General features: G+C 35.0%; 4 protein-coding genes across 4 annotated transcripts; 1 reads left to right on the forward strand and 3 right to left on the reverse strand.

Annotated features, from left to right (window-relative positions):
- Positions 1–7512: 7512 nt before the first annotated feature.
- LOC111909608 (uncharacterized) lies at positions 7513–9742 on the forward strand. Its single transcript, XM_023905397.3, has 6 exons — positions 7513–7816; positions 8100–8214; positions 8298–8834; positions 9050–9161; positions 9365–9435; positions 9556–9742. The coding sequence occupies exons 1-5, from the start codon at positions 7734–7736 to the stop codon at positions 9394–9396; spliced, it is 879 nt and encodes a 292-aa protein (XP_023761165.1). The 5' UTR covers positions 7513–7733; the 3' UTR covers positions 9397–9435; positions 9556–9742.
- An 81-nt stretch (positions 9743–9823) lies between these two features.
- On the reverse strand, positions 9824–11175 carry LOC111909607 (DNA repair protein XRCC3 homolog). Its single transcript, XM_023905396.3, has one exon. It carries the CDS (start codon positions 10943–10945, stop codon positions 10040–10042), a length of 906 nt encoding a protein of 301 aa, XP_023761164.2. The 5' UTR covers positions 10946–11175; the 3' UTR covers positions 9824–10039.
- Positions 11176–14516: 3341 nt separating this feature from the next.
- Positions 14517–15042, reverse strand: LOC111909605 (histone H4). Its single transcript, XM_023905394.3, has one exon. The coding sequence runs from the start codon at positions 14979–14981 to the stop codon at positions 14670–14672; it is 312 nt and encodes a 103-aa protein (XP_023761162.1). The 5' UTR covers positions 14982–15042; the 3' UTR covers positions 14517–14669.
- A 4797-nt stretch (positions 15043–19839) lies between these two features.
- LOC111909606 (histone H4) lies at positions 19840–20337 on the reverse strand. Its single transcript, XM_023905395.3, has one exon. The coding sequence runs from the start codon at positions 20283–20285 to the stop codon at positions 19974–19976; it is 312 nt and encodes a 103-aa protein (XP_023761163.1). The 5' UTR covers positions 20286–20337; the 3' UTR covers positions 19840–19973.
- Between the last annotated feature and the right edge of the window lie 1774 nt (positions 20338–22111).

The following is a 22111-nucleotide window of genomic DNA, read 5'->3' on the forward strand; positions in this document are numbered from 1 at the left end:
CTTAACATAGTCGCTCAATATTTAACTCACGCCATTAAGAGTCCCACAAAGCACAAAGCAAGCAACATTTATACAGTAACACTCCAAGCCATAAAAGTAATCAAAGGACACATCAAGCTCACTTGCTACTACCATGCTAGGAACTTCTACCCTCACTTTCGGTTGCGTTATGCATGCAAATTATACATAATATAGGATCAAATAGATTGTCAAATAAAATATTCGATCCTAGGACCACAACCAGACAAGGAACATGAAATAATGCAAAATCAATCATTCTAGGGATATATGATCCTAATCGTATATAATTTTTAAAGCATACACTTAGCAATTACTTCTACCAATATAGATTCCAATTCTAGCATTGCATCTAATCCTCCTAGGCTATGAGGCCTCACATATCAGGCCAATCCATCCAATCATACGAAATCCATACTAGCATGCAATTCCAAAAGCTCAAACAAACAGACATAAAAAGGCATCTCTCCTAACATTAAATCCTGAGCAGATCCTTAGCCCTAATCTAGCATGCAATTCTCATAACAACATGCAATTCACTTTGATCAACTGATTGCACGCAACACACCCCTTTTTCTTTATAAAAGTCTTTTCAGAAACTTATTTTCTTTACAAAAATCTTTTTGGAAACGTATTTTTTTTTTCAAAATATTACTAATTCCTCAGTTTGAGTTCATACATACCCGAGAATGTGTCTGAATCCCTCAAACCAAAGCTCTGATACCAACTTGTAACGTCCCAAAAATTCATAGTAAAATTTTCATTTTTAAAAACAAAAAACCATACAAATGAGTTGTTCCAAAACCGATCAAAGTAAATATATTATTTAAAAATCAGAGTAAATATTGAAAATTACTAATGTAGAAAACTCTATTGGATGCGGTGCAATCACTCCGGGCGCTTCCCTTAAGTACCGGAAGTACCTGGACCCATAAACATAAAACCGTAAGCACAAAGTTTAGTGAGTTTCCCAAAATACCTCATACTATACATAAGAAAGCGAATGTTATTATCAACATCATAGTCTTACAATCACTTGCTTCCATGAGTCAAATCATGGTTTTTCCTTGCAATCCTAGTCTTACATACAAGTGTCAGGGGCCAAATCCTAATATGTTGATTTTCTCAAATGATTCTGATAAGCTAATTTTGTGAAATTGATTGTTGATAAATAATTTTTTTGATTTGCTTCACCTTCATAGAATTGATTGTAGAGATGGATTTTTATTTTGTGATATCGATTTCAACTATTTATTTGTTAAAGATTCAAGCATCATCAAAGATTTTTTGCTGGAAAAACTAAGTGAATTTAGAGCTCTGTTATTCAGATACAGTGGTGATATTAATGCATGTGTATATGTTGTTGAAGAAGATTGTAGGACAATTGTTTGGACATACCAAAGAAATGGTGAAAATAGGGTACTTGATTCTTTCCAACCCCATGAACAACTCAAAACGAAAGAGAATTGTGAAAAGAGAACCAGGTAATTAGAGTTATTGAGGAAGGAATTAGATTGGCCAACTGAGGAGTACAATAGGAAAAATGGTAGTTATCTTATAAGGATTTTAGTATAGATTTCTATATGGATTTTAGTACCTTTATCGAATGGTAGTAATGATGATTGATAATAATAATATGAGTAACTTTTTGTAGACATGTAAATGTTGTATAACTTTTTTAATTAACAGGAAACGAGTAGACCTTATTTGAAATGTGAACTAGTCTAAGATAAGCTTGATAGATGAAAGAGGAAAAAAAAGGAAGAGTGATATTTGACTTTTTATATAAAGAAATTTGATTTTTGTGTTGCTAATTTGCTTTATCATATTAGCTTTCAGCACCATGTAGACATATTTGAGCAATATTTGTCTATTATCATGAAAATTATGTTTTTGATTTGATATAAGCTTTGCTAATATTACTTTATTTAAATTTTAGTTTATTGCAAAAGCCTACATACGTTAAAAAACAAACAAATTTTTTATTATAGGTTGTAGCCGTATGGTCCATCTCTTCTGTTGTAGAAGATTGCAAATGTGGTTCGCTGACTTCAAGTGTTTTTGCTTCGAAATAACAAACAACACCCAAGTAATTGGATTAATCATGAATTTTCACATGATTCCGATTTTTAACATCGAAAAATTCCCCAAATTAAAAATCATCTTATGGAAGAGTGTTTACACGATGTTCACCACCGCATAAACTTGCAACTAGATTTTTGTTGTGTTTCTTTTTTTGTTTTTCAACAAGTTTGCTTTACGTTTGTGCAGTACACAATTAACAGAGATGCGGAGCTAACAAAGATATGTAGTATAGAGCTAATTTGAGGAAAATTGATCGAAGATAGTGGATGGTGTTTGTTTTTTTGAAAAGTTTTTTTTAGCACTTATGTCTCCATGTGGGAGGACGTTTACGTCTTTATGTTCTCACATACTATTTGTTTTTCAAAAAACCGTACATAAACACATATATATATATATATATATATATATATATATATATATATATATATATATATATATATATATATATATATATATATATATATATATATAATAAAGAATGATTCACTTTTTTTTGTATTTTTAAGCGACTATATTTGAATTGATTTTTATATATAATAATATTATATTATTTTATGATCCAAATATGTAATATCATACGCATAATCCATTATTTGATGACATTACATGAATTAAACATCTATTTTATATGTAAATTTACTAAAAGAATAACTATATTAATTTTGGGCAGATTAAAATCATCTATTTTTTGAAACCTTTGATTATATTTTTAAGATTTCCTTCAATAGGATTTATATATTAGATTATATTTTTTGTTTGTGTATTGTGTTTAATACAAAAAGTTCTACATGTATAAAATTTATATGAAGATTATAATAGACAGAAGTTAATGTTTAATTTTTTTTATTTATAAAATCTTTTGGTTTTTCTTCTAAAATTCAGTCATATCCTTAGGGTGGAAGGAGTGACGTCACTGAAACCGCACTCCCTCCTATGTCACGTAGATGTCAACTCATATTTTTTTTCTCATTTTATCAATTTGAAACCACAAGGTGAGAGTGGAAACTAGAGGTGGCAAAAATTGACACGACACGAACCCGACACGAAATAAACGGGTTTTGGTAAGATATTTCAACCCGTTTAAATAAACGGGTTGACACGACACGACACGAAAATTAAACGGATAAGGTTAGGGTTGAGATTTTCAACTCGAATATGACTTGAAAATGACCCGTTTATTTATATGCAAATTTTTTGAATTATTTAAATAAACTAGAAAGATACAAAACCAAAACCATAAGTAAAAGAAAACCTTCGAATTGAGTCGTTTTGTAATGTTGAAATGACTTAGCCGTCTAGATCAAGACTTAATTTCAGTTTTTTCATTCTCTCCCAAACTGCCCAGTCTCTTTCACCACTCTCACATCCTCGCGACCTTTTCATCCGTCTCTCCAACTCCCACTCTTTTAATTTTGTCATCTGAACTTGCTATGACTTCATCTATTCTGCATCCAAACTATTAGTTTTTCCTCTCCGCCTACCTAACTCATACTCTTTCAGCATTCTCAATCTTTTAACCTCACATGACATGACATATTTCAAGGTATAGCCCTAACTCGAAACCCGACACGAAATCAATACGAAAATAAACGGGTTGACACGACACGACACGTTAATTAAATGGGTCGGGTTAGGGTCAAACACTTTCAACCCGTTTAGTGTTTCGACACGACACGATTGTCACCTCTAGTGGAAACGGTTATGAAAGAGAAAAGATAAGAAAAAGAAAGAAAGATGATTGGTTGAGAAAGGAAAGAGAGAGAGAGTCAGAGAGCAAGTAAAAAAGGAGAGAGGGAAAAATGGGAGTGCAGCCGTAGACTACCATGATGCGGCCTCCACCACACCCAGACCGCGGTAGAGGGGCGGTATTCATGCTGAGTTGGCGGGGAGATTTCGATCTCTACCGCAAAATTTTCCGTCAAGTCTTTTTAATTTGGAAGAATCTTATGAAAACCATCATTTGAATTATTTTGTGATGATTACGAACTTGGAAGAATCTTATGAAAACAATGGGTATATAATCATTAGTTTGTTGTGTCTAAAATATATGATAAATACCAAGCAATAAGTATATTTAATTTTTTATTTTATATACAAAAAGTATGTTACAAAGTAAATGATTATAATTGTTTTTGTATTATTGAATTTGTGTGGTGGGATGATGAAAATGTCTCATTTCCAGCTCGCAACGTAACCCAATCATCCATAATTCAGATTTCACAGTTGTTTTTGTGTATCATGTTTATTTTGTTATCAAATAACTAACTTATAAGCTGACACGGACAATGGTATTTCTGTATCATTCTATGTAGTGTCATTTAAAGCAATTGCAAATATGACCACAAAATTACGAGAGAAATAAAAAAATAACTTGACTTTTGTTTATTTACTGAGACGACTAATCATTATCTATCGAAATGGTGCATTTTGGATTTAACGATATTATCAGTTTTCAACTAAATTGTACATTTATGCCATTATATGAATCTATTTCATTTTTGTTATGTTTCTTTAATTTTTATTTTGATTTCAATACCCAAAAAAAAAAACAAAACAAAACAAAAACAAAAACAAAAACAAATATTTACTTGAAAGTTGAAACTTCAGATGTTGTAACAGCCCGGAATTTCAGGTATTATTATAATTATGTTTTTGGGGTGTTTTTAGAGGGGACTCGGCGAGTTGGAGCCTAGACTCGCCGAGTAGGATCGCGGATCTGGTCGCGGGTTCGCGACTGGACTCGACGAGTCCGGATATGGACTCGGCGAGTCTGCGTTGTTTAGCGAAAACCCTAACCGTTCAGATTTGGGACGTATATGAGGGACTTTATGGCCGTCATTGTTCACTCTAGCCTTCTGAGAGAAACCCTAATTCGATTGTGCGCATCTGGAGCAAGGTTGAAGACCATTGTTGATTTTGGAAGAGTTGTTGTGCAAGGAAGAGAAGGCTTGGTTAAGGGAACAACAAGATAAGTCACGTTCTGAGGATTGGGAACACAGAGAGCACATTATTCAGGTAATAATTCGAGTTACATTCTTCTATGTTGATGTGTATATGGATTTAGGGTTTATGGAACCCTTTTGTGGCTAGATTGAATGTTACCTTAGTCCCCCAAACGATTGGAACCCTGTATTGGGACCTTTGGAGGTCCAGAATGTCCCATGCCTGAGCATTTCGGGAATCAATGGAGGTTTTGGATTGGAATCCTTATGCCTTAGGTCAAAATGTAAATTATGAGTCATGGGGTGTATTATGAGCACCGAAATGGGGACATTACGTGATGAATCAGTTTAGGAAGGCCAGACCTATGAATGGTCGGAGCAGTTCTGACCTTAGAAAGCAGTTTGAGCGGTTGCATGGCATGGACTCGCCGAGTCCGATGAACAGACTCGGCGAGTAGCTTGAAGATTAACTGGAACTCGTCGAGTTGTTCTTCAGACTCGGCGAGTTGAGTCGGGGTGGCACCGCGATTCTTCCAGGAGGAACTCGTCGAGTCAAGAGGAATACTCGACGAGTAGAAAGGGAATATTAGAGAATTGGTGAGGACGTCTAGACTCGCCGAGTCGCCATAGCACTCGCCGAGTCCGATCAAGTTGACCGTTGACCGTTGACCATTGACCAGAGTTGACCTATGTCTGACTTCTTAGGGATAGTCAAACTTAGAAGATAAAAGTGTTAATAAGAGATATATGATGTTATAGGGAGATTGTAGCTCGGCGGATCGAGCACGAGTGATTTCGGGATTTGCTAGCTTTCGATATTCACGAGGTGAGTCTTCTCACTATACTGTACCCGGAAGGGTTTGACTGTATGACCGGAAGGTCAGATATGATATGTGATATATGTGCTATATGTGGTAAGTTATTTGTTATATGTGCTATGTATGTTATGGGTCGGAAGGCGATTATGTTATGGGCCGAAAGGCATTATGTTATGGGCCGGAAGGCGATTACGTTATGGGCCGGAAGGCGTTGTGTTATGGACCGGAAGGTCGGCGTGGGTAGGACCGGAAGGTTTACCCAGCAGGGACGGAAGTCCCCTGAGACACATGGACCGGAAGGTCAGGGCCTGGAAAGGCGTATGTGCGTAAGTTGTATATTGGGGAACTCACTAAGCATTTATGCTTACAGTTGTAATGTATGTATTTCAGGTACTAGCGAGGACCGTGGGAAGGCGCCGGCGTGATCTGTACACACTGATTGATGTTTTGAAATCTTGGGAATTCTATGAATTGTATTTTGACATAACACTTGGAATAATTATGCCTTGTTTGAATGAAAATACTTTATTTTTGAAATGAAAAATTTGTTTGAAAATTTGCGTTGTTACAGATGTATTTTAAAATTTTAAAATATACTTTTTTCTGTCTAAAATACTTAATGAAAACTTTAAAATCTTAAAATACTGTTTGGCTAGAAAATATATTGCTCAATTAAAACAGAATAATTATTTTCCGAAAATGCCTTATATAGTATAATCATCATATGTGGCTATAAATGAGTAAATAATCTTTTTTAAATAAATAATGGTTCTTTATATTGGTGTTCTGGGCCCCACAGGCCCATAGTGGATGGCTGGCGTGAATGCATACTAATGTACGTGGAACCGTCCACACCTTATCATATTCTCTTTTTCGTTCACTAATCCACCAGCCGACGCTTCTATATTTTACCATCTCACTAAGCCTGGATCACCTGCTCCCCTGACCACGTAAGTTATCCTATACTAGCATCATTTATTGTTTGCCACGTGTCTTTTTGAAACAAGTTTGAGCTCGTTTGGATGCATTATGTCGGCTCGAACTCAATTTAGAAACTCCAAAATATGTATAAAGTTATGTTTGATGATATAATTGCTCATAAACTCACTAAAAATGTGACATTAACTTAACTATAAATGCATATTTATTAGAAAGTCAACAAATATTTGAGTGGAATTCTTATAAATAAATAAATAAGAAAAAAAAAACTTATTGAAAACCATCAAGTTAGTTGTAACAAGGATGAGAAATTGAGAATAGATTATAAATAAAAAAACACATTATAATTTTCATAAATTAATCAAAACAGTTCTTGTTAATATGGCTACAATCTTCAAATCACAACCATAACCAGGCCCATTTATATAATATACATTTATAAATAATATAACATTTGACTTATATATAATTTAATATATTTTATAATAAACAATAAAATATCTTAAAAACTAACATATTTTTATTAAGTTACATATGAAGTTACACATGCTTTACAGGAAAATGAGAGTTTATTGTTTTCTGAATGTGGTTAATAATATCCCATAAGCTGGCGTCTTTTTCTCAACCAACAAAAAATATAAAAGAATAAAAAAAAAACTCGTTTTTTTTAATTTGCAGGAGAAATATATAAAAAAAAAAAATAAACCATTATACCTCCCACCCTGTCTCTATCTCTGTTCTCCCCTCTCTCTCTCCCTCCTCCTTAGCTTTCTCTCTCTTCTTTCTTCTCTTCTTTGCTTAAAGAAAGCAAAGAAGAGAGGAAGAAGAGAACCCCTTCCTAATCCAACCTCCAAATTTTTTCACGAAACATATACCAAAAAGATCAAAAACAAACGAAATCCCATTTAATTTTTGAGAAATTCACGAAAATATGTTGGTAGCGAACACCTTTGATCTATGGCAGAAAGACATCTTCTTTTCAGCCGCAGAGGAGGTTCAGGCATCTGCAGATATGTATGGTTTCTTCTCAACCTTCACACAAATTCATTCAGGGTTCTTGTTGATTCCTTTATTTTGTTATCTGGGTATCGTTTATTTCGATTCAATCCCTAGTTTTTTCCGTTCGATTTTGTGTTAGGGCATGTCAAAATCTTTGACTATTTATGGTTTGACCATGCATCTGGGGATTTTCTCTTCTAGACATATCATTATTCTAATTTTTTATGTGGGTTTTTCATTTCAATCCAAAAAGTATTAATTTGTATGACATGATTCTGTTGTTTTTCGAAATTTTTAGAATGGAGTCAGCTTATAGGACATGGGTTAGACAGAAGAGGGAAGGGATATCATCCATTGCTGTAGATGAGCTTTGTAGGGAGCTTCAAACTGCTTTAGCCACAGCAAAATGGCAGGTATATGAACACGATCATACCCTAAATTCAAAGGATTTTGAAACATAATCTATGTTTTTAACCTTTAAAATTCTTGATTTCAGTTGGATGAATTTCAAAGAGCTGTAAGAATGAGCTACAGAAACGTCGACGAAATTAGGTCAACGAGACATGAACAGTTCGTTTCCGCCATAGCTACCCAGATTTCAGGAGTCGAAGAAGCATTGAAAGAGTATTTCAGTGACGGAGTCAGAAAACCACTTCGTTGGGTGAATTTGGATGAAGACGAACGTGATGACTTAGCTATGTTTCTCTCCGGGAATCCAGGAAGCTCAAATAGCACAAAAGACTCGGATTCTGATATTAAAGATTCTTCGAAAAAAGATAGCCCAAAAAAAACAAATTATATCACAAGTTGTAAAGATGTTAGCCATGAAGTATTGGGAACTAGTGATGGTTCTTCATGTGATAAGAAGGCAAGTTCTAGAAGAACATGGGGTTCACAAGATGTTGGCACACTAAAGATTACAATTGGTCATGATAATGAAGAAAAGAAATCATTAATTGTGAATAGTGAGTCCACATCGAAAGATAAAGGTTATTTATGGAGACCAAGATGTGGGAATTATAGGATCAACCAGGTTAGTATGTTAACTTAATTGTACTGTGTTTGATATGTATTGAACTGAAACTGATATAACCAAAAAGATGGGAGATATCTTGTCTGTACAAAAAGACGTGAATGTCATATCATGTCACGTCTATATTTAGTCCAGTCTAGTCCAGTTTTGTCATGTGTGACAAATGCAGGCTTATTAACATTTAGTTTAATATTCAAAAGTGAATGTGTTTACAGATATTTAAAAGGGCTGTTGGTGGTCAAAGGCAACTACAGACCTCAATACATTTGCACAGAAGTTGTTCATTTCGAGTCATGCTTGTTTCCATGCTAACAATCTTTTTGATTGGTAAGTTTTTCATCGATTCCACTTTTTTTCTCCCAAGTTTATACCAAATCCTAAATTGAAGTTGACTAACTAGAAAAATGAGCCCTTTTTGATATCATGTTTTCTAATTCTTTACTCTACAACTGAATTTTGTTAAAAAGTATTGAGTTTAAATAGATGTTTGTTTGTAAAATAATACTAATTTGTTGCATGTGTGTTTTCAGTGCCATTTGTATTCATAAAGTATTCCAATTGAGCATGATATTCCCAGTTCTCATCAACAAGATAAAAGGAGGTAAGTCGATCTTTCTATATTAAGTTTAAAAAGAAAACAGTATCTAGTTTTGTCTTGTTAAGTCCATTAAGTAAAAAACAAATGACAAATAGAGCCTAAAGCAATTTCACTTTTTTGCAGAGGTTGAAATCAACAAAGCTATCAAGACTTCTACAACTAATATTCAAATGTAACCATGAAAAAACCGAAAAGTTTTCAAGATTATATGGTATAGCTTCTAGGGCATGTGGTAGGGTTATATACTTGTAAAAGATGATGATGTAATGTGTGCTTCATAAATACAGTTTGTGGAACAATATTCTCAGAATGACATTAAACTTCAATTCTTACAAAATAAAAAATATGGCGGATAATAATAAAAACACACTAGTTAGTCTCCTACAACATATTCAAGCTCAAAGATAATATTTTTTTTTTCATTTCTAGAAAAGGGAGTATACAAAAATCATCATAAATCAAACATATTAACGATGAACCCTATGGCATACATTAAATTCCCCCCCAGAAAAACCAAATGTAATGTTAAATAAGCTAATAACAAATGGGCATTCTTGAAATGCTTTCAAATATGATAACATTTGCTGAAGAAGGTAAATCCCATTTCTTAAAGACATTCATCAACACCAAAAACACCATCCCTTAGTATAACAAACTCACAAGACGAATGAGGTAAATGGGGGGCAAAAACAACATGAAGTTCTCTCCTTTTTCGTCTACTGACATAACCACTATAATCAGAATCAGGTAAACCATTTTCTACACCTTCTATTACCTCATGTCTTGACAAAAACAGTCTTGAGTTAACACAGTTAGCCCAAGACAATCCCAAAGCTGGAAGAACTCGTCTTCCAGATGTATACATAGACTCCAGATTCCCAACTCGGACACCACTTGACCCATTATTGTCGTCCATTGAGTCAACCACCTGGTTTGTAACCACAATCGCAATCCCACGACGCCTAGCGTGTGACTTCAAAATGGAGGAGATCTTGAAGAACAAAGAGGATCTCCGCTTCAGATCTGCCGGGTTGTTGTCAAAATCGCTTCTGAATAAAGCAGCAATCGAATCAATAACAATCAATTTGATATCCAACCGGGTTTCCTTTGGTTTCTCAAGACGAGACTCCAAGAGGAGCAATACATCGAGCAGGTCTTGTGCAGTCTGACAATTGCGGGTAAATATGTAATCACGAGGGTCACGAGAAGAGGCGAATAAGATTGGATGAGACGACCGAAACGATTCAACGAGTTGGTCTAACCGGCGGTTGGGAAATGGGTACTCGGAGTATAGATAGAGAGAGGAGGCGGAAAGGCCGTTGAGGTGGAGAGGAAGCTGAGCGGTAAAGAGGAGTTGGAGAGAGAGTTGGGTTTTGCCGCAACCGCTTTCAGCGACGAGTTCGGTGATTGAGTTGCAGGGGATTCCGCCGCCGAGGAAGGCGTCGAGGATCGGACAGCCGAGAGTGCAGTATTGGGTATGAGTGGGGCGGTGGAGGAGATTCTCTGGTGTCATTGGGCGGATAAAGAAGAAGAAGAAGAGGGAATTTGTGTTGGATTGGTTTTGCTTTCAAAGTTTGGATCGAACCATTTCGCGGGCCATTATCGTCTTTTTCGTTTGTATTAAACTCCTATGATATTTGTTTTTTATTTCATTTAAGAAACCGATAAGTCTAATGATTTTATGATTTTAATTTCAAGACAGTTTCCTCAATAAAATCTATAATTTTCTTTTTTTTTTTTTTTTCTATTTTACTTGATTATCAAATTTGAAAGTTACATAAAAAAATTTCCAAAAAACCCTAACATTCCCATTAGTTTTCTTGAATTAACAAAACATTATATATCATATATAACACCGAAAACAGATAGGATGTTTGATATGTTATGATATATCTATACATCTCCTCTCTCTATACTAATAAAAGAATAGTTTTTTTTGTCATGTGTCACCACGTTAGGTATTGTAATAAATATCATGACATTTGTCAATCTATTGATACTTGTAATTAATATCATGACACTTATCAATCTATTAATTCTCCATTTCAAATTTCAAATTTCAAAATTTAAATTACATTTTAATTACATTAAATTAATAATATTAGAATAAAAATAAAATAAAATTTATACAAATTATAATAAAATAAAATTTATACAAATTATAAGATGATATATTTTACGTATTTATTTGAATCAACGATTATAATTTTATATATAACTAAAAAGTATCTTTTAATTAATAAGTTATTTAAAATTATTAATTAATAGTTTTGAGTTTTTACTTAGAAAGTTTAATTAATTTTCTAACCGTGGTTCTCACAGGTTATAAACTAGTTAAGAATAAATAAGATTACAAATAAAGATATCTACAACAAAACGAGAACAAATATCAATTTTAGTAGGACAAACATTCTTACTATTCATGAACATAAAATTCAGAATGACCTAAATATCCTTAAGATCAAATTATATTTACCGCATTGGTAAAGCATTTTAGAGCACGTTTTATGCGTCAATTAAAATAAGTTGGAAATTTTAACTTTTCATGGTAAATTTGTGGATTTACCTCTCGATACAATTATGCCTTGATGAATCTTAAAAGGTATTTGAGATTGAATTTCAGAACAAAAATCACTTTTTATTACCAAAATATTTGATATTTATATGGTAGAAAAAAAAAACAAATATTTGGATTAGTGGAGGAGCTAGTAGGGGCTAGATGGTTGTTAAACCACCTTTCATCCATCTCTTTTAATTGAAATATAATCCCACAACCAGTTAAAGTTTAGGGTAAATTACACCAATCGTCCCTCGTGCATATGTCCAAAAGCATGTTTAGTCCCTATTTTCAAAAATTAACTCGGACCGTCCCTCATGGCGTTAAAAGTTGCACGCTTCGTCCCTAACAAATTATTGTGTTGCGGTTTTAGTCATTGTCGGATCTGAAATGACTATAATGCCCTTTGTGCATTTGTTTTCCATTAACTTTAATGTTATTATTATTATTAGTAATTTAAAAAAGAAAAAAGGCCCCTGTCCTACCTTTCCACCCACCTCATCGTCTCCTCTATCGATATTTCTCTTCCTCTCGTCTCTAACCTCTTCCAAGAAACCCAAAACCACCATCCTTAAACCATCACCGGCAGCTACTCCCTCCGACGGCCACTCTTAGGTGGCTATTCCAATCATCGTCCCTAACCTCCAATGAAATTTCTCTCTACATCCATCAACGTCTGAAGCCACTTACAACATCGTCATCGCCACTTGAAAATGTCGATCTCTACCTGTAAGCCATCGTCACCACCTCTTCGCCGGAAACCCTAGCACCTGAAAACCATCCTTGTCTTCAAACCATTGTCTTAGAGAGAGTTAGAGGACCAACATCTTTGCACCATTGTCTCATATCTACACCATCATCTAACAGATCGTCAGCTCCTTGAGTTTCGAGACAAAGAGGAAGGAAAGGGAGGGGAACGACGACGTCTGGTGGAAGAAGAACAATGTCCGAATAGATCACATCAACTCTCCTCACTGAAACAAATTCTAGGATTTTTTTTTCAAACAAGTTTGGGGAGAAACCAACCGGAGTTCCAGGTTTCATGGCAATGGTAAGATAAGGGATTGAACAATTGGTGTCCGACCACAGTGTTTCTCATATCCTTTCATCTCTCTTCTTCGTTTAACTGATTTGTAGATCTAGGGTATGGATTTGGGTTTTATTTTAGGGTTTAATTCCAGGTTTGTTTTTTATTTTTGGAGATGAATGGTGGTGTTTGTCGGAGTTAGCTGGTGGCCGGAGGTGGCTGGTGTCAGAAGTGACTGGTTGTAGGAGATCATTGATGGTGAGAAGGTTCGGAACCAATTCAAGTGAAATTTCCATTTTCTAAAAATTATACTTAACAAAAAAAATAGTATATAAATTATAAACAAATGAAAAATAAATGAAAAAGAAAAAGAAAAGGGCAAGATAGTCATTTTATATCAGCGAGGGACGAAGCATGCAACTTTTAACCAAATGAGGGACGGTTCGAGTTAATTTTTGAAAATAGGGACCAAACGTGCTTTTGGACACATACACGAGGGACGACTGGTGTAATTTACCCTAAAGTTTAATATACCCAATGAGGTATCTCACCTCCGAATCAAAATGGCTCGGCAGGACGAACTCCAATCCACTAAAGACCGATCCGAACAAACATATGTTGGAATAGCAAACCACGTCGGACGAAGCCGAACCACTTTACTTGTAGGAGACGTTGTGAACCAACATTAACAAAAGTCAGGTCAAGAAGTCATCGGGAATTGCATACCAACAGCCTGTCATGGACTAACGATCCTATGCAGCTTGGATAACGAGAATGACAAGACTACTGAGGGTTCCTAAGTATCACTTTTGTACCATTGGCATAGAGTACATTATTAATGACGACGAGACAGAGACCTCTTCAGTTCGTCCTCGACTCCGCCTTCCTAATGCGCCAATGGTATAAAAGCAGGTCGGCCCATTTTGCTAACAGATATGTTCTTAGAAATCACAATAGACTCACTACTCGATTATAACAACTCAAATCTCGTGATTGACTTAAGCATTAGAGCGTTCTCTCGGGCTCATCATCTGGTGAACGTCTGACGTTGCTTCTTCTTTTCAGGTCTGTCCAGGCTCCAGAATTAGACGTATTCATTGTGCTAAGCGCTACATCTTGCATCCCGAAGGACCAGATTCATCAATACCCAAATCTACATAGTATGATTCTTATGTCCAAACTTGAAATAAGACAATACAATGCAACTCAAACACTAACTGCCAATCATTATATATATGCAAAGCAAACATGTAAACCCTAACTAAAACATATGATCAAACCCAATTTAATCGTTATTTTGATCACAATCTTAGAGTAGCAATTAGACGGAATTCGTATCTCAAACCAAAACCATAAACCTACTCGAGAGCAACCACTCTATTAATGTATGAACTTTTACAAACAAGAGTCAACAGTCGTGATGAAGATATTAAACTTAAAAATTCGGTAACAATTAAACCATAAGTAGTTTCACATTTGAGAATAATAAAACAATCGAAGTGAAAACTAACATGAAAGTGAGTTTAAAATTCATCTTAAATCAGAATCTAGCTTCAGTTATACCGATATAACAAACATCTCTACACAAAAACTAACCAAATCGGAAACGTAAATGAAACAGGATAGAAACTAATCTATAAACCTTAACTAACCCTAACCACCGAAACCATACAGAGTTCGTCCCTGACGCTTCAAGGCATAGACAACATCCATGGCAGTAACAGTTTTCCGACGAGCGTGCTCGGTGTAAGTAACAGCGTCACGAATAACGTTCTCGAGGAAGATCTTTAACACGCCTCGTGTCTCTTCATAGATAAGACCGCTAATACGCTTCACGCCACCACGCCTCGCCAGACGGCGGATCGCCGGCTTTGTAATCCCCTGGATGTTGTCACGGAGAACCTTCCTGTGACGCTTCGCTCCTCCCTTTCCCAATCCCTTGCCTCCTTTTCCTCTTCCAGACATTTTTCTGTATCTGCTTTCTGTGTCTCTGTGAATTGAGTTGAACCGTATGTTTTGAATTTGGGGGAAGGGTTTTTTGTTTTATATAGTGGATTGGAAGAAAATGTGTGCTTTAGAAGAGATGTGCATTAACCGTTGGATCGTGGACAGATAACCGTTAGATGGTGATCCGCGTATGCACACAACTCGGCCTTTGGTTGGTCAATTAGTGGAGGCACGGATTTATCTTAGAATTGCATGTCAGGGACACTTTTTCATTGGTGTTTAATGTTATTATTTTTATTTTAAATGCATAAAACCTATAATTAATGAGTTTTTCGTTTTATTAAATTGTTTGTTTGGTTTGCAAAATCATATGAATTTGATTCATGTGTAATGAAAGGGAATTTTTTTATACTGTTTTGTTTTGTTTACCGATTTATTATATGGGTTAATTAATTGATTAATTAATATATATATATATATATATATATATATATATATATATATATAATTTTAAATATTTAAGAACTTTAGATTTATAAAAAAATAAAAAAAAATTATTAAAACTGAATTTTCTTTTAAACTTAAATAAATAGGCAAAATAAACTAATGACCGTTAATTTAAGAATTTTGAAATAAAAATATATGTTTATTAATGAAATTGATTTTAATCTATTATTATATTAAAATATTATGTGAAATTTACTAAAATAGAAAAATCATAAAATGACATGTGGGAAAAAAAATAATTCAAAATAACCACAAAATTACATCTGAAAAATTGAATTAAATATGACGTTTGTCGAAAAAAACCTTCCTTTATTATAGTAAATTTATCAAATTAATTTGATTACCGACTTATATGAAACTTTTCGTTATATCTTTTTTTTAATTAATTGTGAGTAGTTATAGTTTTACTAAATAAAATTACATAGCTATATTCTAAAAACACTTTCAATAAAATTTACAAATAACTAACACATAGTCATCAACATATCATAATAAAATTATTAAACCTCTTTTAAACCAAAATATCTAACTTAAACCTTTTTTAAACCAAAATATCTTACTAAAGTATTGAAAAGAAAATTGTGTCTTTCAAGTTTTCAGCCAATGTACTTTGGTCTTGCTAATTTTTTCACACTGTGGTTTCGGTTTTAGACTTTCTTTTTTTTTAACCGACGTAGTTATTAAAGACGGCAAGCCAAACAATAAGTAAGAAATGTTGGCAATAAAAACAATTTACAAGAAATCAAAAGAGGAAATGACATCAAAAAGTTGCATCGTGAGGCCACACCAATTGAGAATCGTATCGATCACTTTTTCCGCCATCATGCAGGAGATGGGTAAGTGGTTCGAGCATTCCATATTATTACCACATGTTAGACACTTCAATGAATTAATATGAACTCCTCGTTTGCTCAACTCCATAGCACTCGGGATATTTCCCAACCTTGCACGCCACACAAAACAAAACACCTAAAACGGAATCAATCTTGACCATGAGAACACACCATCGCAGACAAAATGGGGGCGTGCTCAATCTTTTTTCCACAGTTCAGCCACCACAAAAGATTTGTTATCTGCACAGTCAGACTCCCAGCAAGTATTTGATACGTTCCATCTGATGATCTACTGAGGTGTCATAATATTTTTTTTCCCCCACCATAAATCAATAAATTATTTTGACTCAAATGTTTTTGTTGAAGATTAAAGACAATATTGCAAAAATGATCATTATGGTATGCAAATTTTTGGGGTTTCAGTTCAAATCATGACTTTTTTTGATTGGTTGTCTTTTTGAACTAGTTTCTTTGCATTTTTTGTCCCTCGATAAATTGACAAGACTATTATGCCCGTTTGATATATTTTTATGCTTTTTCTATTTAATTTAAATGGAAAATAAAATAACTACCTAATCTGGGCCTACCTCTCTCTCTCTCTCTATCTATCTATCTATCTATCTATATCGTAGGAAAGCACCATAGATATGCACAAACACCTTAATGTCCTTGTGACCTCCTAATACCCCCAACCCCAAATTTAAGAACCCCAAGAATAGTAGAAAAGAACGATCAATCATTCGATCTTTAAGTTTCCTACTCCATGAACCGAAGTTCCACTAGTTGCTGATTAATTCCTCCAAGAAGGAAGTTAATTAACAGAGCAATTTTAACTTGGGGAAGAAGCATATGGTATGCATCAGGAAAAAACGAGTCATGTGATGAATTTCTTATTTTTCACCCATCAAACAACTATAGTGAAATTACCTAAGTGATCCGACCGTCGCATTACCCATCCTCTCTTTGAATATTTAAATAATTGACTTATAGCCTTCCAAACGCCACAAAAATCCAGAACCGATCCTAACTATCAATCGATTAACAACATAGGATTTTTTTCGTCAAAGTGTATACGGAGAGAAAAAATAGATTTGCTAATCCCCTCATATTTTTTGCAATCGATGCAGATGCTGGTAGCGTGTTGAGTTCTATTATTCCCACTCTCTTAATCGTTTAACAAGTCTAAAAAATGAATCAAGAACATGATAATGGAGGTGGGTATGTAAAGAAGATGATGCAGGAGGTGATGTTTGGGGGTGTAAGGTTTGTAGAAACGATGGAGCTTGATACAGGAGGGTAATTGAGGTGATGGTTGGTGCGTAGATGGAGATGGATCTGCAAATTCCTAGGTTTGTAAACTGGGAACCAAATCTCCGATTGTGTGGTGTATGTATATGCGTATGTGAGGAGAAAATGGGTAATGGATGAGTCGGGTATGGATTTTTGAAGAATATGAAGGTGTTGAAGAATTTGAGTTGCAGGTTAGATTTTAAGTATAAGCTCTTGGTTTTAATTTGAGGTTAGAATTAGATTTCAACAATGATGGTGGATGTCGTGATTGGTTGTTAGAATTAGATTTCAACTATATATGGAAGTGGCAAACGGTGGTAGTGGCAGACAGTGGTGGAACTAGACGATGGTCAAAGGTTTGGTTTTGAAAACTGGACCGGACCGGCCGGTCCGACCGGTTCAACCGGGAACCGGCAATGGTTCCAGTTTTTTAAGGCCTAAAAACCGCCTGTGAATCAATCAAACTGGAAAAAACCGGCGGTTCAACCAAAAACCGGTGAAAACCGGCTTGGTCAAACCGGAAAAACCGGTGGTTTTTAATAAAAATAAAATAAAATTGTATTAAAGAAAAATTCAAAGTGACCCACGATTTTATACTAAAGTGCACGCTTGGCTTTTCTAAGTTCCTTGGTAACCCACTCCTTTTATAGAACTCCAAATCCCTCTTACTTTTGTATTTTGACCGATATAGGATGTAGGATATGAGAGATGGCTGTTTTCAAAACATAAAACAATCACTAATACTAAATGAATATTCTTCCACAGTAACATATAACTTATTATTTTATTTTATTTTTTTGGAAGGATGTATAAACTTATTAGAACATAAATCATGATGTTTTATTAGTTAATATATTATAAAATATATTAAAACTTATATATATATATATATATATATATATATATATATATATATGACGTTATCCGGTTCATTCAGTTTTTGGTACTTGTTCGACCAATCGAACCAATTGAACCATCGAACCGGTAAGACGGCCGGTTCGATGTCCGATTCGGTTTTCAAAACATTGGTCAAAGGGTGGTGGTGGTGGTGGACGGTGGTCAAAGGGTGGTGGTTGTGGAAGATATTCTTAAGTTCATGAATATGTTTTTAAGTGTTTTTCAGATTATGAATATATAAGATTATGAAGGTGTTATTGGGAGTTGAGAAAGAGACCTTTATTATTTTTTTTAATTATTAAAATAAATAAATAAATATTAAATTTTGCGAAAATTAAAAATAAATATCCTAAAGGTATTATAGTAATTTCAATTTTCGAATAGACTATTTTCACATATATATCACTCCAAATTGACCACAAATACAAAGTCATGATTTGGACTATGAGATGTTTGGCTTAGCTTTTCACAATCTAAAAGTTCTTTTTGGAAAAGTTACAAAAAATCAGGATTTCCTGATTTTTCCAAAAAAATCTTTTTCTTTGTATAAAAACTCCAAAAATAGTTTTTAAAACTAGCTTTGTCTAACATCTTTTATTTTTTGTTTTTTTTATCTTTTTTTTTTTTTTTTTATCTTTTGTTTTTTTTTTTCCTTGTGAAAAGCTAAGATAAACACCCTTAAAACCCTAAAAATTTACATATCACAGACCATTTTTGCAATTTTGTCAAAATTAAATCCCAAACCCCTCTTCCTTCATGTGCGCCTTCTCTTCAGCTTCTCCGACTTTGTGCCGTCGTCGTCCCCTCCAGATCACGTTTAAGAGATACATTCCCCAAACGAAATCAGAGGACGGTAGAAATGAAAATAAGACGAAGGTGGTGGCTCCAGTTTCAGTTTCATAGAGAGACAGAGAGGTGAACTTGATAGTCTTTTTTTTCTCTCGGAATCGCGTTTCAGGGAGATGAAGTTGAGATATGAAGGCTATGACGGTGGTTGTCCAGGCTCCGCTTTTTTCTTGAACGTGAAAGATACAATTTTTATGTACGTTTTGGTTCAATTTGCTTTTCTGCGTCATGATTTTGATGCTGATGTTTGATCCGGTTTCTCTTTACATCTATGTGGCTCGTCTGTTTCCATTCATAAGGACTCAACGTCTACATTTTTACGAATCTTTAGTTGATAAATCAGTCCCATGTTGTTCTATGTTATCGACCTTATTTCTAATATCTATCAAATAATTTGATTTTTAATTGTTCTAAATATCCACTCACAGCAAATTTGAAATTACACGAAAATCAAACGAACTGAGAACTTGAGAGGCACAAATTGCAAAATCAGACAAAACAGCTGCCAACAAGATCAAACTAACATTGATTGGGAATCTCAATTACACAGATATATGAACAATTTTAACAAACCAACAAACAGATCTGTGAAACAAAACCTCAAATTACACCTAATTCCAGAAGCCCTAAATCTTACCTAACCTCCAAAACCATAAAGAGTACGACCTTGTCGCTTCAAGGCATAAACCACGTCCATAGCAGTCACAGTTTTCCGGCGAGCATGCTCGGTGTAGGTTACTGCATCACGAATAACGTTCTCGAGAAAGATCTTGAGGACACCTCGCGTCTCCTCGTATATGAGACCGCTGATACGCTTAACACCACCTCGCCTGGCCAAACGACGGATCGCCGGCTTCGTGATTCCCTGGATGTTGTCTCGGAGAACTTTACGGTGGCGCTTGGCTCCGCCCTTTCCGAGTCCCTTGCCGCCCTTTCCTCTTCCTGACATCTCTTCGTACGGAATAGATACTCTGGAATTGGTTTTGATTTCTGTGTGTTTTCTAATTCTGGACACGGGGATTTGATTATATAGTGGTTGTTGGTTTTGTGTTTGTGATGGGTGCGTTGACAGCCGTTGGATTGGATGAGATCGGTGGATGAATTGCCGTACGATTGCGATCCGTGTGATGACTAGTGAAGGATTTTCATTGGGTAATTTCACGTTGAAGGATAGGTCTTTCTAAGTGTTGAATGAACAAACAAAATCCAATCGTATATTCACCTCTATAATTCTATATCACTGTATGGGTAGCGTAACATTTCGTTAGTAATGGAGGTGGTCAGCGGTGTGGCAGTGTTGTGGCGATAGGAGCAGTTGGGGACGCCGGATTGTCGCTTGCGTCGTTGTTCATCTAAGCTCATCGCGGGTTTTCATGGTGAGAGACACACACAACAAGAAAGGAACGAACAAAACGAGAAAAGGAAGCTGATGGGGGGTTATCTGTAAAGGCCTTTAGCAACGACGGACAATAGCGGCGACAAAAGACTATTAGCGGCGACACCCTTGAGGGAAAAGTCAACGCGGTTTTTCGTTCCTCTACGACCCTTGGATTGAAAACAAATCGGACGGATGATGCTTGTTTGACGCGAATCACTATTAGGTTGACATTAGCGATGACGCCTTTAGCGACAACATGTAACGCGTCAATTACATGTCGTCGTTAATGCCACCATTTCTTGTAGTGTCCCACCGATAACGACGATGACCTTACCCTACCTATACACCCACACACACCTACTTACCCCTCTCATCACCTACACTTACATACTTACTCTTACCCCTACTAATTCACCCCACCCAACCACACACACAAACACCTCCCACTACTAGAAAAAGCCTGAATAATTACGGAAATTTCTGATGGAAGTAGAATCCGTAGCTATTTTACTATGGAATATGCTACAAAATGGGTAGGTGTAGCAATTTTACTACAAAATTTGCTTCAAAATTGCATTCCATAGTTAATAGTATAATAACTACGGAATTTTGCTACAAAATGTAAAACCGTAGGTAGATTGTAACGAAATTTGCTACAAAATCATAATCCATAGCTATTTCACTACAAAACTTACTATGATTTAAAGTTTGTAGCGATTTTGCTACAGAAGTTGCTACGGAATCATAATCCATAGCTATTTTGCTACAAAATTGATGTGTGTAGTTATCTTGCTACGAATTTGCTACATAATTAGAATCCGTAGCTATTTTGCTATGAACATTTTCTACAAATCAAATTTTGTTGCTATTTTGCTATGGAATTAAAATATGTAGTTATTTTTCTACCGTCTTTGCTACGGAATCAAAGTTTGTAGCTAACTTGCTACAATATTTTCTACGTAACCAAATTATAGGTATTTTCTATTGGATAAAAGCTTACAATTATTATTTTACAAAATTGGTCAATAAATTTTTTAAGTATTTGGAGGCATCCTAAGCAAAGCTTAGACCCATTAAAGGATCACGGATGGTCGATGACCCACGATTGGTTGGATGACATCAACCCGACTAACCCGAATGACGTATTCGAAACCGACTATCGTTTGTAGGTTAAAAAAAACAAATTTAAAAGAATTTGACTCTTCAAACTTGGGAAGAGGAGAATGGTAGAGAGAGAGAGAGGATGTGGCGGAATCTAGCCATATGCGGTCAAACCACATTGATGACTGCAAGGTGGGGACGGTGTTCGCCATTCCCATCGTGGCAAACCGTGCCCACACCCCTTAGGAACAAAAAAAAACATATCTTCGTCGTTCAAATATTGAAAAGAAAGGTTT

Source organism: Lactuca sativa, chromosome 8, assembly GCF_002870075.4.
Source record: "Lactuca sativa cultivar Salinas chromosome 8, Lsat_Salinas_v11, whole genome shotgun sequence".
Lineage (NCBI taxonomy): Eukaryota > Viridiplantae > Streptophyta > Magnoliopsida > Asterales > Asteraceae > Lactuca > Lactuca sativa.

What these genes read in the sequence shown, in the direction of transcription:
- LOC111909608 (XM_023905397.3), top strand. Translation starts at nt 7,734, where the DNA reads ATGTTGGTAGCGAACACCTTTGATCTATGGCAGAAAGACATCTTCTTT. An exon ending in TAGCCACAGCAAAATGGCAG is followed by an intron (nt 8,215 to 8,297) that starts GTATATGAACAC and finishes TCTTGATTTCAG; the next exon opens with TTGGATGAATTTCAAAGAGC. An exon ending in GGAATTATAGGATCAACCAG is followed by an intron (nt 8,835 to 9,049) that starts GTTAGTATGTTA and finishes ATGTGTTTACAG; the next exon opens with ATATTTAAAAGGGCTGTTGG.
- LOC111909607 (XM_023905396.3), bottom strand. Translation starts at nt 10,945, where the DNA reads ATGACACCAGAGAATCTCCTCCACCGCCCCACTCATACCCAATACTGC.
- LOC111909605 (XM_023905394.3), bottom strand. Translation starts at nt 14,981, where the DNA reads ATGTCTGGAAGAGGAAAAGGAGGCAAGGGATTGGGAAAGGGAGGAGCG.
- LOC111909606 (XM_023905395.3), bottom strand. Translation starts at nt 20,285, where the DNA reads ATGTCAGGAAGAGGAAAGGGCGGCAAGGGACTCGGAAAGGGCGGAGCC.